Consider the following 19,234-nt stretch of genomic DNA (forward strand, 5'->3'; position numbering starts at 1 on the left):
GTGGTGATCATTTGCTTGAAATGGAAATCACTGCAAGTAAATCACGGCTTCTCAGACCCACTCATCTGACAAAAGGGCACTGCAGTGTGGCTGTCCCAGCAAACAAGAAGATTACAAATCACTGGCATGCAGTATAAATAAGAGATGAGGGAGCAGATGGACAGGGGAGGCTGGTTGTGTCTACAGAAGTTACATGTCAAAGCCATAAAGGCTGGTCCAACCAAAAGCTCCAGCCACTACCCAATAAAGCATCCACAATGACACTCCCAGCCACCGTTTCCTTGTGCGTTTGGTGGGGATTCAATGCCCCAAATCAATCTTCACACAGCAAAAATCATTCCCTTGCCCTTTCAAAACTGGAACAACAGTGTCACAAAATGAGAGTGGCAGCTGGAAAAACCCAATATATTCCCAGTTCCCAGAGACACTCTTCTGGCTCGGGGGTCACAACTATCAAGGGCCTCTTAATGCCAGTGAGAGAAGCTAGTGCAAAATCCTGGCCTTCCTAAAGCCAGTGGGAGATCTCCCTGAGCTTTCACAGAGCAAGGAGTTCAGATCCACTTTTTAGTCACCACCCCTTGTGTCAACAGGATCTGGAGACGATTTTCATTTCACCCAGCAAACAAAAGTTACCAAGACAGATGCAATAACTAAAGTATCCACATTAAAAGGTATCTTCTGAAACTGTTAGACCTCCATGTAAACAGATTAAGAGGTGGCCATGACATACCAGAGCACTTTATCTGAAAGACTAACTATGGGTCGAAGCAGTATGTTTCAAAATTTCCTACCAGAACCCAACTCCATCAAGCCTTTGAACACAATGATTTGAAGATGTATGGTACAACTGAGTCATCTGGCATCAAAGGATGACTAATCCTTAAAATTTATGAAAACAAACAGTAATTAAGACACCTCCATCATCAGAGACAAAGAAAGGGACCCAGCAATCACGAAACAGCTCTCAGATCTGCCATGCTTATTACAGCTGTTAGAATAAACCAGTCTCATTGAAAATTACATGCAACAAAAATAAACTGTAATCAAGCTTTTAAAAGCCTGTCCTTGTTTCGCTTGGTTTTACAAACTGAAAGATATATGCAGTTCCTGTGGCTATTTGGTATTAAACAACAGTTAAAAAACCAGAAAGAGTAATACTTTGTAGAGGATCGTAATGAATTTATGCAGCAATTTAAAACTGGCTTTTAGTATTGTAGTTAAAATACAATCCAGCACATGTTCCACTGCCCTACTTCACGCTACACAAGTTAAAGGAATGTCATTTTGTAGACGTTGCAAATACTGGAAGTGAAGCTGCACAAACCAGATAGGCTGCTGTGTTACCTGTTAACACCTCCTGCCACACACAATGCTGATCTACAACGATGAGGGCTGCAGGTCACATTTTCAGTGGGTATAAACAGGGGCAGCTGTGCCAACAGCATGGGATTTGGCTTTGTGTACAAATAGTTTTTTCTTCTTTGTATTTTTCTCCCCGGTGTTTATATTGTACAGTTTCTCAAATGTATTGCAGAGAACTTTGAGGTGGTCAGTCCTCAACAAATCAACAAGCTCCTTTCACTTGTCTCTAGTGTAACAAAAATAAAAACCCTCAAACCCTCCAGATCCAGGAAATACCACTATATAAAAACTCTTTAGGAGCAAGACAGTGAGGTAACTGATTAGCTTCTCAAATGGCATATAATCAGTGGCACCATACTTGCATCAGTGTAGATTCTAGGTCTACATCTCGCAATACAGTGTGGTGGCTAAGTAAAAATGAAAATAAAATCTGATAAAAATATGTGGCCTAATGGAAACATCATGGGAACACTTTTAGAGATTCTCCAGAAGAGATGAAATCAGGGATTAATAGCAGGGGAAAAAAAAAAAAAAAAAACCACAACAACACTGTAAACAGAAATGTCCAAAACACCTCCATTATGAGGCTGAAAATTATCAGGGGCAGGAGCTTGCAAAAGAAGTGTCAGCACAGAAAGTTCCTTATAACAGCAGAACTTATACCTAAATACTGGATGGAAACAAGCCCAAAGAGTAACTGAATGAGGATACTTCTTGGAATCATCCATTGCTTCCATATTAAAGTAACTGCATGCTGACAGAACAGAGGGAAATCCTGTCTGTGAGGAAGATGTGAGTCAACAGGAACTAAAGGAGCACCAAGGATCCTGCAGGGCCAGGCAAGTCACTGCTGCAGGGACAGGAGGGCAGGAGTGTGGGCTTGAGCAGAGCAGCCAGACCTTGCCCTCTACCAGGCTGACAGGGCTCCCCATGCTCCGAGGGCACCTCGCTGCTTTTCCGCCTTCACCTCCGTCTGGGTTTCCTTTGTTTCTCCCATTCCTAAACTGACCTTTGATACCTGGTCCTGCTGGCTGCAATTGCAGTTAAGCCACGGCTCAATCCAAGCGCTGCTTATCCCAATTGCAGAAGAAAAAGGTTCTTAAACCTGCAAACGTGACATACAGCCATTTCACCTACACATCCCATGTGTTCTGCAAAGCCTTTTCAACCTGCTCTGAGGCTGGGTAGCTCTGCTGAACAGCTTGTCCTGAACTCCAGCATGTTTTTTCCAACCTCTGAACAACTCCCCAGTGACAGCTGAGGAGCTGCTCCTGCATTCCCTTCTGCCCAGCTCCTTTTCTCTGCACCTCACCCTCGTATTAATGAACTCTAAGAATATACCAGGTTAAGATTCCCCAGATCAGCTCAACACTGAATAGGCAGAAATGGCTGAAGTTGGCAGGGCTGCTCCTCAAGGCCAACCTGAGGTAAAGCTGAGGTGGATGGAGTCATTTAGCTCTTGTTTCTTAATTTGTATATGAGCACTGCTGCAAACAATCATATTGTTCAGCTTGGCTATTCAAAATTATTAGTATAAGCAGGAATTGCTGCATAATATTAATTATTTTCTGCTTCTGTGACCAAACCCACCAAGAACAACACCAAGCTCAAAAAGCCTCTTGGGAAGATTCTTATTCAGAACCCCCAAAATAAGTTATGGTCTGGTACTTGGTAAATACTTGAACTCACTGGACAGAAACAACAGGATCTGCAGGTGTCACAGAGAGATTTTCTCCTCTGTGTGTGAAATGCTTTCACACACAGAGGAGAAAATCTCTCTGTAACAAACACCAACACCCCCAACTCCCCCATCCTGACCTAGAATCCTTTTCTTCCCATCCAAGAGCAGCTCCCAAGCAGCCTCTTCATCTCAGCCCGAGTTCTGCAGGGCTGTGCAGATGCAGTTTGCTGAGCAGAGATGTCTGTAGGGCCAGGAGCCTGTGCCCTCATGGGCTCACTGGCACCATGCAGAGCAAACCCACCTTTCACTAATAAAACCCAACCCCATGAAAGGGAAGCCTTACAAGACCCATTTCAGGGAAGCTGTTCCACCAACCTCCCTGGCTTGGAGCCTCCCTAGAGATACAATTCCACACTGATGGTATTTCACTGATGAGAGCTCAATGAGGACAAAGAAAGGACATCCCCAAACCCTCCAGCCTTTGAATCATGTCCCAGGAATGAAATGCCCCAACACAAGCACCTCCACTGCTCCTCCCACACTGCCCCAGCCGTCTCTTAACCTTGACTACAGTGGCCCTCAGTGAGACAAAGAAAACACCCTTTGCTTTCGCCTGTTGGATGATGCAAACCCACTTGCTGACCTTTCTGGATGAACATTTTTCTAGTGTGAATGGGCCAGCTATGATCTCACTACCTTGTCAATGAGGAGGAAGCGGGGAAAGCCTTTTCAATGTTCCATCAAAAGGGAGCTTTTATGCAGTCTGACATCAGGGGAAAACACAAGCCGGCTTTCCAACTGCACTGCAGAGCAGCTGAGAAGGCTCTCCAAAACCGCTCCCACCTTTCCAGGGACCCTCGCTCCAAGCCAGCTACTTAATGGCATGAGCAGACATTCAGCTCTAAACTTAGGATTGGCAAAAGGCTCAGAAAACCATCAATTACATCAAAGCTACAAGGGGATCTGACTCTGGAGGGCATAAATATGGATTCTGTTCTAAGAGTTCTGGTGTGACAGTGGGGTCAGCCTACAACCTTTACAATGAACATCCTGTTCCTGCTTGACCTCTTGTCCTTTTTTTCCCCTGCTACTTAATGACTGTTTGGAGCAGTCTTGGAGCTTGGAAAAAAAAAAAAAAAAAAGTCCTCCAAAGCTGGCTGACGTATATTGATATTGCTGGTGGCAATATATTTACACAGCCACGAAAAGCAGCTGCTCAGCTGAGCCTACTTTTAGCTCGTGCCCTACTAAAATGAATGCAAATCTAAAAGCACTACAACCGGCTGAGAGACTAAAATTCCTTCAACGTGGTGGCGTGCTGGGGGAAGCAGCCCCAGCAGTGACATCCTGCAAAGCCGCTGCCAGGAGCTTGCAGCTCTTAGGGAACACTCGTTGTCCCAGCAGCAGAGGGACAGCCAAGACCCCCTCTCTCATCTGTCATCTCCCCCATCCCTCAGGGGCAGGAGAGAAGCACAAGGTTGCAGTATCACACACAGGTACCAGCAGCAAGTTCATCACACACGTCTCAGCTCTTTGCTGAGCACACCCAGCTGCTCTGTACATGTTCGCTGCTACACAAAATCAACTGGAAGCTGCATCAAACCCAAAGGCAACAGCACTAACTATCACAACCCTGAGGCACTTTGCTGTTTAGCTGCTATTCAGAAAGGTTTTACAGCTGCACTCCTTCAATCTCCCCAGTTTGTTCTCAGCCCTCAAGTAATTATTGATCCAAATTTTTACCTCATTTTTGATTGCTCCTGCAAAGCGTATCCCACTAAGGCAAGGCAGCAAGCAAGTGTAGTATGATTATTTTTGGGAACACTGATGGAATCTCAGATGTTTTTCCAGCTTATTTAGATGCAAAAACATTTCTCAGATGTTCAGAAACAGAAAAGAAAAAGAAAATTCTGCCCAGACTCATGTCTGCATGTATGAAAAACAGTGCATGAAAAACAATTAAATGGTTTAGGTGCCTTATTTTTGTTCTAGGATGTACAGCACTAAGTGAACAGCACTTTTCTCATAAAATCCATTGCAAGTACAGCAATCAGTGTGTTGTGCTGAGCAATTTTACATTCAGGAATGTGGTGGGGTTTATTTTAATTCTGCTCTTCAGAAATTCAGGGCAACAAGAACTCAGAGTCTTCACAATATGAATGCTAAGTGTAAGTCTAATCTCCTACACACAGATGTAGATCAACAGTACTTGTTTAAATACTGATAAAAATTAGAACACAGTGAAGCCAAATGAACATAAATATTTCACGTAATATTTACTGGAAAGTTGCAATAGGGATTTTGTCTAATGAGTAAATACAGCATGAAGCTGTTGAGTCTTCTATCCCTGGGGTAAGATAATTTGAAACACATTTTTTCAGATCAAAAGTGTTATGTTGTCAAATATAAAAGCCCAATTTAGGCTGCATAATATTTAATTAAGAAAACAGCATTCCATACTGTGATTTATTTATTTTTTAAAGTCCAATGCCCCTTGAGTCATTTTATCTTCTTAACTTTAAGATCTGTACTGTGCAAGATCATGGGAAAGGCACAATCAACTTTATTTTCATTGCAAAAAAAAAAAAGAAAAAAAAAAAGAAAGAAAGAAAAAAGAGAAAACCTAAAGGGAATCCTGTGGAAACCAAATCCAAACCCAAGATTTTCCAATGACCACGTAACTTGAAAAGGCCATCTGCTCACTCAAGAGGGAGAGGGGCATTCTATCCAAGGATGGACAGCAGAGATTTGGGCCACACAGGCACAGGGATAAGTGGAATTTCCAGGCTGAAGAGGGCCCAGTCATGGCCCTGCAGAGATTTGGGTGACACAGGCACAGGGATAAGGGGAGTTTCCAGGCTGAAGAGGGCCCAGCCAGGGCCCTGCAGCCCCCCGCTCACCTTGACACTCCTGTGGTGTATCCGGGAGGGCTGGCACTTGACGCTGCTGGTGTTGCAGCAGCCGGTGCAGCGCTTCACCTCCACGCAGGGCGGCCATATCAGGAAGTTGGCCGAGGTGGGGTCGATCTGGCTCCGAGGTATCTCGTAGATCACCGTCCGCGTCTTGCACACCGCCGGGATGGCCTCCTCTGCGGGCACAGGAGAGTCACAGCCCCAGGTGAGTGAGCAGCTGCTCCCGCCCCACAGCACCCACATGGATGAGGCACACGTGGCACCAGTGCTCCCAGTCCCCACCGGTCACTGGCAAGGCGGTGCTGAGCGCTGTTTGCTTACAGCTGAGCTGTGGTGTTACCCCAGGGACAAGCCTGACTCGCTGCCAAAGCCCAGCCCTACAGTCAGGGTTTCCAGTGGCCTGGCTCCCAACACAGCTTGGAGCACATACCAGGAGATAAGACAATCCCGGCTCTGGAAGTGACAGCAAGCCAGGAGCTCCTCCACATTCGATGACCCCCTAGTACAGCCTCAGAGTGACTGTGCAACAGCAGCTGTTGTTTTCCAGCACTGGGGTCATCACTGCACACAAAAACCATCACACAAACATGCAACACCTAGCAAACACCACGTCAAGTTAAACCCAAGTTAAATTGAGGATTATCTGTATCATACCAAATTTGCACAGCTGGGAAACAACCTGCACCAGCTTGAAACTTTCAAGACATGGGTTTCCACTTCCAGAACTTTAATATCCCCACATCAGGGGGTCTGGTTCATCCACCATTCCAAAGGGCAACTGCCATTTTTATCTGAAGCTATCAAAGCTTTGTACATGGTGGGTTTTATTTAATTTGCTATTTCTTGAATGATGCAAAACCACCAGAGCAGCATGACCAAAAAACCAGCAGCTAAACCAATATCCTGGCAGGCTCAGGTGAGCTTGTAGAGGATTATAAAGAGTAGCTCTGTACTACCGTGTGATGCTGCCATGATCCAAACCATGTATCATCATCAACCTAGGGACTGTTTAAGAAGTCAAGATGATATTTCAAAACAGTCCAGAAAAAAAATAGCAATTGCAGGGACAAGTTGTTTGCTGATAAGTTCTCCAAAGACAGCTGGGATTTTATTTCTTTTTTTGCCTTACAGTGGAAGCTTGTGATAGCTTTGGGTTAGATGTGTCAGGGAACTGGAACACTGCCTGCACTTCTTCACTTAGTTCTTAAGTACAAGAAGCTCAGGCCTAGCCTGTGCCTGCAACGTGGAAATCTAGGCTCAGTTCTGAAAGAGACGCATTTCAATACACCAAAAAGAGTGAAACTCCTTATTCTCAGCCCCCAGTGCCATGAACTCAAGAAAATTAACAGATGCAATACTGCAAGATAGCTGGCAACTCCTACAAGTTATTGAGCACACCCAGTTCCCAGTGGCTCTGGTGGGGAGGCATTCAGCACCTTGCAGGGTGAGGTGCCAACGTCGCCGGCTGCTCCAGAACCGCTGCTCTCCCGAGGCAGCCAATGTGCCTGCCAACTCACACTGCAAATCCCTGCTGGCAGCAAGCTGGGCTATCTCTGCCTACCACCACAGCTCCAAGTACAAACACACTGAGTTACCCACCACGGATAACACCACGGATGTTTTCCACAGTCCAGCGGAATGGTGGAACGCCCACAACCGGATCAGATGGACGAGCACTGCCCGTAAATCCTATTCGCACATCCCCTTTTTAAATTTATATTTGGGCTTTGTTGGATCACCATCATTACTAATAAGGATAAAATCCCCTGTAAACATGCCTGGTGCCCTACACAGTGATGGAAATCGATGCCCCAGCGTTTCCATCAATGGCTTTTAATTTTTGGGATAAACTGTATTTTTCTTGTGAATAAAGAGTCAAGCTGTTTCCTTTTGTGGAGCTTCTGTACTGAAAACTCTACCAACTGTTGATGTTTTTTAAAGCACACTGCTGTAGTTGTTCCCCACCCTATGAATTATACATTGAATATCACAGCATTTTCTAACCGAGGTCTAGCTTTCCAACATGCTGCAACAAGAAAGTGAATGTAAAGAATTTGTGCATGTCTGTCTCCTATGGACATCCTCCAGAAGACAGCTTCTCAGGCAACGGCTCGTTTTGTGCAAAAAGAAAGGCAGAAGCTAGAAATGGCCCTTTTTTTCCTTTGTGCATGTCACATTTTTCCAGTGAAATGTCCTGCTTGGCTGACCAAAAGCACCCCCCCTCCGCTTTCACTCCCAAAGTACAAATAGCTTGTTTCTTACCAATGCTTCTTTTTCTGCGAATGGGCACAGGACGGTTCTCTTGCACATGTTTAGCAGAATGAACACTGTAAGATCTCAAGTTTGTTTCTGAAACATCGTCATATCCTAGAACAGGAAAGAAAACGTTAAACCTCAGGTATGTTCCTTGCACCAGTGTTGTTACAGCGGTGTTCCACAGGTACAAATCTGTGTTGTTCATGGGCACAAGACCAAATCTTGCTACAATTAGTCTAATGTAACCCCTCTTAATGCAATTGCAAGGGCATAAGGCAGGGGAGGAAGACACAGACATTGAATGTAATGTATAGGCATGCACAATTTAATTCCAACATCCGTTTTACTGAAAACTCCCAAAAACACACACTGTGGCAGAGAACCATATCTAAAGTAAAACAGTTGCATTTTTATGTGAAAGGCATAATACGGCTTTTCTTACTGGAAAGGTGTAGAAATAGGAACAATAATCCTGCATGTGAAATGTTTCTTACAAACATTTTGAAGTTCTGTACGAGGCAACAGTAGAAAATATGGTATTAGACCAAACACCAACAATGCTGGCTCTGTAAATCTTCTGTTGCTTGGTTTTCAGAGCAGTACTAGGACAGAATCAAAAGCAAAAAGTAACTAGCATGGGTTTCCTTTTAGCCTCTCTGTTGCAGAACAAATCCCCTGTGAAGTATCCTAACCTTTGGAGGGGCATCTGAAGCTACTGCAAACTCTGGGACTGGATCCAGGCTTGTCTTGTTCCCTAAATAAGCCTACCACATGGGTTAAAGGGCCATGAGAAAAAGCAAAGATGGAAAACTTGGCATTTCATTTATCATAAAAAAACAACAAAATAACTGCTCCAACTATTTGGGTTTGTTAAGTGAAGCAGTTCAGGTCGTGTCCCATGCCGTGGGGTCTGAAAACCACAAGCGCAGTCTGCAAACAGGGGATGAGGAAGAAGGAAGCAAGCAGAGAACTGCACACAGACCCCAGGACACCCAAACTAAGAGGTTTAGCACTCTGCTGCATGGAGCGTCCTCTGGAACATCACTGCAGAGTTTCAAGGTTTCACTGCTGGCTCCTAAGGAAACTATGAGGTGCTCTAAAAAAATGCAGAAGGGTATTACACAGTACTCAATCACCCTCCCTGCAAGCTACCAACACCCTACACTCCCATCTTCTGCACTGTCACACTCCCTGCTTCCAGTTTGCTCTGTACACACAGCTGTCTGTCTCTGGAACTTGTTTTAGTCTCAGCTTTATTAGTAACACACATCATAAGGCTCTGCTCCACAAAACAACCAACGCCTTTGCTCCTCCCTCCAAGAAACTGTGCCCTAAGGAGCACACAGCTTGTGAAATCACCTGTGCAGCCAGGTGAGACATGAAGACAGCAGGATCTCCAGCACCTTAGAAAGAGTTCTGCATCTCAGGGTTTATCATTACTTCTTGGAAAATACTATTGTAAGCAGCTAAGAGAAGATAAAATCGGAGGTCGAAGAGGTAGCGTCAGGATCACCCACTGGTCCTGCCTATTCTCCTTATCAGCTGAACAGATCCTTGTAGGAAACTAGTCACTGTGAAATCCACAGTCTCAATTTATCCAAATAAGTTGGCTCCTGGTTCCTATGTATGGTACTTGTTTCCCATAGATTTCGATGGGAAATTTTGGAACCTGACTAATTAGCTGGTACCGGGCCTTAATTTGCAGTCCCAGTCCTGTCATGTAACACAGCAATGACTAAAGGGTTCTATTTCTGCTTTTATTGCACCCCATACTCCAGAAAACTCATCAGTGGTATAAATAAAATGGCTTGCCGGAGATCCCACAGGAAGTTTGCAACTGAGCTGGGGAGTGGAGCCAGGTCTCCCACATCCCATTCCAATGGCACCAGGCCATCCACCTGATCCCAAATGGTGTTATGCAAAATGAGGATTCGTTCTGATGTGGCTCCAGCCCTCTTCTGTTTCCCAGCACTCAGCCACCCAACACCTTAATACTGACCTCCTTTTTGGCAGCTTCAAGTTGTCACAACCTCTCCCTCAATTTGAGGCAATGAAGTGATACTGGAAAGCAGCGTGAATTCTGCTCAGCCTGAGATCCAGGCTAGGCTCGGAGCAAGAAGCATCTCCGTGCACAAGCAAGCAGTGTTTAAAAGGAGATTAAACACAAAAGTAATGCCTCTAATCCCAACTGCTTGGTGGGCACAGGCATCAGGCTGGAAAGGGAAGCCAGCAGCGCTGCCAGCGCTACGGCAGGGCTGGGCCACAGCTCCTAATCCCACACTCAGCAATGCTGGCACAACTCCCTCCTAGCATGAAGGATCCCTTGCTGCCTCCTTTAAAGAAGCTGGTAAGAACCAAAGGACTGGTATGATCAGCCAACCAGTGTGTCAAGTCATGTGCTTACACATAACTGCTCGACTCAGCTGCAATTAGCCATTTTCCATCACCATGTTTATAAAGCAAAATAACACCTCGAGGAGATGTGTTGCTTATAAGGTGAAGAAAGCCTCTGGCTTATCCTGTACCTCACTGCCTCACTACACATCTTAAGCATGCAGAGCAGTTCCTAAGTTCATGTCTCTCTGTGAGAGTTACAAAAAGAGACCTACAGAGTTAGCTCAGCGGAACAAGTGCCTGTCAAGCCTCAGTGCGCTATCTAACACAAATTGTGTTATTTCTATCAACACATCATCCGAGTTTGGTTTAATAAACAGAATCATGGGGCATGGCTGGAGCCAGAAGACACTACAATGCTAAAGGCACTTGAGTGTCCCCCCGATTCCCACACGTATTTGGAAGGAATTCCATTTCCCAGTGAAATCTATGGGAAAATCAATGCAATGTTCAAGTCAACAGGAGTCCTGCCCAAGCAGGAGTGAAAAATCACCAAATCAGCTTTGAAACTCTCACTTGGCTCTGAATATGTGGCCAGAAGACTTCCTTTCATTCCATTAAAGCCATGATGCTACAAAGAACACTCTCTAGCTTGACTTTAAGGAAGGGTAATACTTAATTTGTATCCGTTTTTCCCCCAATGTACTGATTTAGTTGCAGGGTGAGGATAAGCTCTTAGCAAAGGAAATGTGAGTTTATGGGTGCTTAGCACCTCACAAGATGAGGCTTAGTGCAGAAAGCCTAGAAATGGGTGGTTCTTAGTTTAGAACTCGAACACTGCTCTCACCAAGTGAAGATGGAGGATGCTGCACAGAGCCAGATCAGTGCAGCTTTCTTTTAACATTTTAATAATAAAAAAAATGTTTTCATGGCAGCCGATCAAGAAATTTCTCTGTAATCTTTTATGTACTGACAACACATCAATGATGGGCATAAAAACTCTTCCAATTAGCCTTGGTCAATCCATTAGTGTAGCTGAAATTGTTCTTTTTTGTCAGATTGGCAATTTTCCACTGGGTCATGGAATATAAATCACAGAGTTCCTGTGACATTCTGCCAATATATGATTACTCTTCTCACTCAAGAAGCATGTGGAAAGCATCCTAAGATTACGGCTACTTTCTATTTATCAATTTATACTACTGCATTTCCATCTTCTTACCAAACTATTTTATGTGAGGTACAACCCTCAACATATGCAAAACCTAGACTTCACTTTGATGTGCATCCAGAAAGTACAGATCCAAGACTTCTACTACCAACAGCAGCAGTTTAGGAAATTCTTATAATCTCATTTTTTTTCAGGAATTCAATGTAAGGTACAATAAACTGAAATGGTCTGTCTTACAAATCGGTCCTAGAGCCAGAAAGCCCACGGCAACATCAGTCTGTTTTTTTGATCTTCTTTTTGGCTGATGCAAAATTTGCCCTTCTGACATCCAACTGCAGAGATAGATGTCATTACATTTTCAACTTTGATCTGTTAAAGGAAATATAAGTAGCAGCTTGCAAGATCCTGTTTTGTTTAGGTTTTTCGGGTTTCTTTTTTTTCCTTTACCTAGGCGTGATCAACCAACCGTAGAGGAGGAGGAGTATTCCCTCATCTGTCTCAGGAAAAACACAGGCCACACACGGAAGATGCCTCTCATGATGTGTAAGAGTTGCAAGGGAAGCCAAAACATTGCACTGCAACATCCCTCATTGAGCACCACACCAAAACCCGCAAAGTCAACAGCACATTTTCCAAAAGACTGAGCTCTGCAGCAGCCTAACACTTTCTCCATGGAAGTATACAGTTAATTTAGAACATTTCTCCACTTAACAAAAGCTGCTCTGCTAGTTCTTAATCACAGGCTGTTAAATTCACATGGCCTAAGGTGACCCTGGTGGATGCCCTTAACCCGTGCAAAGAGGCACACTCAGCCCTGCCTTTCCCCATCCAGGCAGATGACTTGGGGAAAAATCTGTTCCCAGCGGGAGGCAAACATAATAGGTGATGAAATGAACTCTACCTCCCACAGGACAGATGGGAGAGGTGAAGCGCGAGGAGAAAAACCACGCTGCTGAGCCAGAGAGAACTTCACAGGCAGAGCAGAGGAAATGCCCCCGTTCTGGGGATTTAGTCTGCTCGTAGTAAAACTGTACTCTGCACACTAGAGCTGCCTACTTCCTGGGACTGTGCATGCTTTCTCCTTTAAACAGGGTCAGACTCTGCTCTCCGTCATGCCAAGGCAATTCCGTCACTGCCTCTGGATCCCAGTCGCAGCAAATTCATACAAGTCCCTATTTCCCGATAGGAACAGAGAATTTTCATGCTGCCTTTACCCTCCGAGTCAGACATGCAGCACCAGGCTCTGACAAACTGGCCTGGATTTTCTTTTTTGAATACAATGATAAGCTCCATGTTGGGTAGTGTTTTTCTTTAAGTAATATGCCAGATGGTCTGGGGGTGTGGTTTCTAATTTTATGAAGGGGGTTATCAGTCATCTCTGTGCTACAATATAGAGACCAAATCTGTCAGAATAGAAGAAAAACCTGCCCACTCTGACTTACAAAACTTACTTTTCCAATTAAAAATATGTTTTGCATTGCAGGAGAGAAAATGACTGTTCTTCCTTCATTTTCCACAGATTCCGCCTTGTTACTCAGGAATATCAGACATTTTCTTCATGCATGCCTGATCCTGCAAACTCTTAGCCTACAAGATCATTCTTAATTCTCAAGTCCACCCACTGAGTTTAAACAGGGCTACTCACATGCAGAAGGACTGGCAATACCATGCACTAAAACGAGGGAGAGAATAGTCACTGGAGTGATTTTGCTCTGAGCCTCAGCTGAAAACGAGTACATGCTCTAAAAGAAATATACCTACTGTACAAGCCCTCACTGAACTGGCTGCTCCCTAAAGGCAATTGCAGCCCTAAGGAAATACATTTCAGAAATATCATCTTCCCAGGGACAACGAGAAAACATTTGATTTGCTAATTCAAGCTACTAAATATATATAAATACTAAATATAGTAAACAGGCCCGCTCCTGTTTACTGAGGAAAGCACGGCAATTTCAATACTCGATTAGTCACTCTGATAAGCCTTTAGTAAGAATTACTCATGACAGTAAAGCCTGCAGGACTGTGCCCAGGAAAAGCAACTGTGGGTAGTAAAGACGGGCTACTCCATGAAAACCTAACCATGCCTGAGTAGCTCAGAGCACAGCTTAGCACACAGGCAAAAGCAGCACTCACATAAGCAAGAACCGGGTGCAAGGCTGAATATTTTGGTTTTATTTTTTAATACTGTTTGAGTTCATGTCTTAAGGAATTACTGTTTCGCAGTGAGATAGTAAAATATTTATGTCTCTTGTTTCTCTAATGGTTTCTAAACTGACAAATTGCAAAAAAACAGCAAAATGAAACGGGTAAACTTGTGGCTGACCTTTTCCATTTTTGGTCTTGCATCCTCCAGTTAATATTCGCCACGAGGTAAATAATTATTTTCTGAAATAAATTTCTCTGCTGCATCTACCCATTTTTTCAGCTCCTGCCGTTGCCCCACTTGTCAGCCTGATTCTCTTGCAATGGAGCCATGTGAACTTTTGCTCTCCTTCTAAGTGGTATTTAAAAATGAAGCATGTGCTTGTTACGCTGAGGTATTTGAAAAAATAATGTATTCTGGTAGCTACAGAACCCTGACTCAAAGGCAGGAGCAGCGTGCACTATTTTAAAATGCTAGCGCTCAGATCCAGCCCTCCTACAACAGCAGCCAACTCCACCAAGTTCACTGGGAAAAAGATTTTAGCAGTAGTGCACTTGTCTGGTCCAAAACAGCCTTCAGTGGGGAAATATGAACTGCATACCCCTTCCCTGTTGTGAAAGTTTCCTTAATTGTGGTGAAAAACAACAATGATGAAGCACTGCTCTCCAAAAATATTAAACCGATGCCAATCTGGTAATTAGTAATTAGCCTCTCTGGTAAAGTGTTGTGCAAGACAGAAATACTCCCATTTTCAGTGTAATGGGAAAACGTTTGCTCCCTAATCATGTGAAAATTGAAAGCTATGACTGTAAAATACACTCCTAGTGCATTCCTGCTCGTTAATAGAGCACTGTACAAAAAGCAGTGAGTTAAACTCTAGAAGGATCCTGCAACTCTGAATGAAGGTGATTGAACCTGGCACAGACTTTACAAAAATACACAGCATATGGTTTAAAAGGAGATGGCCCAGTACCAATGCAAGCAAGAACTCATTCATTTTTCTCCATGTTTGTGCTTCAGCAAGATGCAGGCTTCCCCTGGGCACATCAAGGGTGCCGGGTTTATTCTCTCTCAACTGAGGAAAGAAAGCACCAGGAACAAAGTGCATCAAGTAAAACCAAATGATAAGGAACCCAGCAATACCATGCTTCTAGATCCGATTTACTGCTGCAACGATCTGTTAAACTGCACGTTCTCACTACGCCCATTTGCATGCCTAATGATGCAGAAAATAACCCTGCACTATTTTCTTTTGAAAACAACAGAAAAAGAAAGTGTATTTTTGAGGGTAAGCTTCATATGCAGGTTCCTGTTTAAAATCAGCGTGGACGGTTTATTTTCCTTTTAATAAAGCCCAGCACTTGAAGAGACATTACTTCATTCATAAATATTGTTTCAAATATTTTAAATACCTCTAGGACAGTAGTTTAAAGATAACAGAGCAATACAAGACCTACGACAAACCTTACGGCAATTCTTCTCCGCTGCGAGACGGAGAGAGCTCTGAAAACACGGGGGGGTCACAAGGTCCCTCTCCACCCTGAACCCCACGAAGTTTTAATCCCCGATCGGCCCCTTGGCCGCCGCCTCCCTGTGCCAGGCATCCCAGGGCCGCCTGGCTCTCGGGGCCGGTGCCCGCACGGGCGTCCCGGGCGAGGTGCGGGGAGCGCGGGGCGTGGGGAGCCTCCCCCCGGGGCGGCGGCGGCCGACGGCGCGGAAGGAAGGAGGACGGGACTAATTTACCTACGGAGTCAATCTCCAGGAGGCGCTGCAAGTCGCGGATGCTGTGGATCTCGCTGTGCGCCAGCCGCTCGATGAGCTCCTGCGGGATCTCGGCCTCCTTCAAAGACACACACACCGCGGGTCACCGCGCAGTCCCGCCAGGCGCGCCCGCAGCGCCGGGCACGCGGCGCGCCGCGCCTCTGGGCTTGCCGGGGAGGGTGCGGGGTGTTTGCGGGACATGTGGGGATGAAGCACGGGGAAAATCCACTCACACAACCCCCCAACAGCGCTCCGCGGGGCGCCGGAGCGCTCCCGCCGCCCCCGCCTGCGCGCCCGCGGGGGCTGCGCGCCGCCCGCCCGACTGCGCCACGGCTCAGCGGGGCGGCAGCTCCGCACGGCCCCGCCTGGCAGCGTGAGCCCGGCAGCGCCGAGCCCCCGAGCCCCGCTCGGCGGCTGGAGCCCACCCCGGGCAGCGGCTGCCGAAGTTCGCCCGGGCGGACGCCAAGTCCCCCGCGGGCGCGGGCTCCCCCGAGCCGGGCAGGAGGAGGAGAACCGCGTCCCACGGGGCGCCGCCATCCTACCAGCGCCCACGTCGCGGCTCCCAGTGCCAAGCAGACCGGGTCCCGGGAAAAGTTACAGCCGCTGTGCAGCGCCGAGCACCGCGCTCGCCCCGACCGGGGCCACCTGTAGCAACCCCGGGACGCGGCTCCGCGCCCCCTCCGTCCCCTGCGGGCAGGCGGGCGGGAGAGCTCCCGACTGCTCCGGGGGAGCTTCACAAAGCGGGGAAAGGCGTTTTGGGGCGCGGGGGATTCACTCAAGTTCTGCCCGCGGCAGTAGCGGTGCCCGCGGCCGCCGTGTGCAGCGCTGGGCGCCGCGGGGGCGGCCCGGCTCTCCGCGCACCCTCGGCTTCCGCACAGCCGCAGCCCGCTGGCACCCGCGGGGCGTGGATATTTTATCATGTATTTATTATATATAATATATATTATGTCCATATTAATACTTAAGGGCAGCCAGCAGCCCGGGCGCGGAATGCACGGTCATTCCCCTTCGCTTCTGCCATGCATGAAATGGCAACTTGCTCCCAGGCTCGGCCGCGCAGGGCCCGGGGCAGGGCAGCGCTCCCGGCGGGGCCGGGGCGCGGGGATGCCCGCGGAGCCCAGGTGGGCAGCCCACTCCCTCCCCGGTGCCCTCCGCCGCGGCTCGCCCCGACCCCCGGCTGCGGCGTGCCCCGGGGACCGGCAGCGCAGGAAGCCGCTCTCACCTACCTCGGAGAAGGTAAAGGACAGGTAGCCAAAACCTATCAGCAAAACGCAAGCCCAGGTCCTCATCGCGGTCTAGTGCACTTTAGACACGGAGGGAAGGCAACGCTGATGGAGAGGGGCTGCAGGCCGGCTCCTGCCGCGCAGAAATTCAGTACCATCCCTCAGGGGAAAGGCAGCGGGGTGGCTCGGGGGTCCTCCGCATCCAGGGTGGGTCGGGGCTGCCCGGGGCGGCGGTGGCTTAATGACGGCGCGGCCGCTGTTTGTACGTTCCCCTCGCTACGGGAGCGTGGCTGCTCTCCCTTCTGCCGCTCTCGCTCGCTCCTCTTGGCTCTTAGGACTAGACCAGCCGGTACTTCTGCATATTTGCTTAGATCAGACCAAAGTGAAACCCAAGGAGTCGATCCGGAGCGCAGCCGAAACGCCCATCACCTGTCTGGGGCGGCTGCCCCCCTCGCGCGGGCGGCGCTGGGGCCGCCTCCCCCCGCCGCGGCCGCCGCTCCGCGCCGCGCCGGGACCGCGGGGCTGCGCTCTCCGCCGAGGGCCGGCCCCCCCCGCCGTGCCTGCCCTCCACCCGGCCCCTCCTCGGAGAGGGGAAAAATCAAAAAAATCTTTATTGATACGGAGCGAAATGCTTTCTCTTGCCGAGAATGGTCCCGCTTCCCTCCCCGGCTGGGGCGAGGTCAAAAATAATAATTAATTAGGAATAATAGCAGGGACAAATCGGAGCAGTATTGCAGGATCTCGCGGGCTGCCTTGGTGCAGTTCCTGCTCCACTTTGCACGGGAGAAAAAGACAGGAGGAGGAGGAGGAGGAGGAAGGGGGGGAAAAAGATATATAGATATATATATATAGATATATATATATGCAAGAAGGTTTAAATCCCAAGGGGATCGGAGACGAACTGCAACTCCAGGCAGAGGGAGGCTCGGGGCTCGCTCCGGAGCGGTGGCCGGTCTGGAGCGTGGCCCCGGCGAGGAGCAGCATATACCGCTCCCGCCCCGCCGTGCGCCGCCCCCGCCCCTCCTCCCGGGTACTCCCGGCACCAGACCCACCAACAACAAGTCGTGGGGGTGCCGGCAGCTGCGGCGCCTGCTCCGGGGCCAGGGGCTCTGCCCACTGAGAGGGGGAAACAAGGAGCCGGCGGCGGGCAGGGGCCGGGGGGAGCGGGGCAGCCCCCGCCGCCGGCCCTCTGCGGCACCGGGCGGAGGGGCGGGCGCTGCTGCGCAGCAGCCGCCGTGTAACCTGGCGGGCTCGGCCGTGTGCTCTGCCTTTACATAAGGCAGAGCGGATCGCCATGGCCACGGCGCGATCGTGTGTGCGTGTGTGTGTGTGTGTGTGTGTGTGTGTGTGTGCTTTCTTATCATTGTTATTCTATTTTAGCGGGGGGGCGGGGGGGGGGGCCTTGCCTTTTGCAGAAGGGGAGGGGCAGAGCGGCGGAGGGTTGTGGTGTGCGGGTTTTAAGGTTGCTGTTGCAGCGCAGCCTTCATTGCGAAGGACAACACACGCGCACAGCCTTAAGGAATACAAAAGCACCCCCAAAACTGCACGAGAGGCAGCGGGGGGCAGCGGAGCCCTCCGCCCTGCGGCACCCGGCTGCGGCATGCGCGGCCGCGGGGACGCCGCGCCCCGGGGCTCCGCCGCAGCCGGACCCAGCCTTCGCTCCTGCCCCGGCCTCCCGCAACTGCTCCGGCTCCCTGCAATTGCCCCAGACCCCCGCCATGGACCCCCGCAAATGTCCCGGCCCCGCACCCCGCACCGACCCTCCGCAACCGCACCCGGACTCCGCAGCCGGCCCGGGCCCCCCGCAGCCGGTCCCGAACCCCGCAGCGGGCCCCGAGCCGGCCCCGCCGCTCCTCGGGGACATCTCGCGTTCCCTTCGCATCCTCCCTCCTCGCCGCCCCGGAGAGAAATTGCCCCCGTTCGTTCCTCCGGCGCGGATTGGCACAAGGTGCCTGCTGCACCCTGACATCTCCCTGAACTCATTGTGATTTAAATAACAGCCCTTTCTCATCTAAACAAAGGTTCTTAATAGCAGATGCAAAGAATTCAGCTCATCTGAAAATCCAATAGCATTTAAGTGGATTAACTGCAATAACACAACTGAGGAGTGATACTATCCTTCATGGAAGACAATAGACTGTAAATGCACAGCCAGGGAGACTTATCCTTTCATCTCTGAATTTCCTTCAGCATTTCAAAAGCGAATGCTTTCTAGAAGCCCTGAAGGGGTTTGCACGCTACTGGCTTGGACATGCTTCTAGGAAACAACCTGTGCTTTAATGGGCACTTTGCAATTGCATAGAAGTTCCCACCAAAACAGAAGTGGCCTTTCAAGTACGTTTAATTCTCTCTCATGATGTCATGTAGGCTTACAGGGTGGTCTCCAGGACC

General features: G+C 48.5%; 1 protein-coding gene across 6 annotated transcripts in view; it reads right to left on the reverse strand.

The window, feature by feature from the left end:
• Nucleotides 1–17,784, reverse strand: part of PDGFA (platelet derived growth factor subunit A) — a 35,867-nt gene extending 18,083 nt beyond the window's left edge. For all 6 annotated transcript variants that reach the window (XR_010723263.1, XR_010723262.1, XM_066198556.1 and 3 more), the window contains exons 1-4: nucleotides 16,847–17,784; nucleotides 15,603–15,699; nucleotides 8,218–8,322; nucleotides 5,944–6,131 (exon numbers count right to left, since the gene is read on the reverse strand). Coding sequence is in view for 4 of the 6 variants with exons in the window: in XM_066198556.1 (XP_066054653.1) it covers nucleotides 5,944–6,131; nucleotides 8,218–8,322; nucleotides 15,603–15,699; nucleotides 16,847–16,909 (453 nt within the window). In the remaining 2 variants the exon portion in view is untranslated. The remainder of the gene's footprint in view (nucleotides 1–5,943; nucleotides 6,132–8,217; nucleotides 8,323–15,602; nucleotides 15,700–16,846) is intronic.
• Between the last annotated feature and the right edge of the window lie 1,450 nt (nucleotides 17,785–19,234).

The sequence above is a fragment of the Chamaea fasciata genome, unplaced genomic scaffold (genome assembly GCF_029207755.1).
Source record: "Chamaea fasciata isolate MVZ Bird 193981 ecotype frontalis unplaced genomic scaffold, bChaFas1.0.hap1 SCAF_16, whole genome shotgun sequence".
Lineage (NCBI taxonomy): Eukaryota > Metazoa > Chordata > Aves > Passeriformes > Sylviidae > Chamaea > Chamaea fasciata.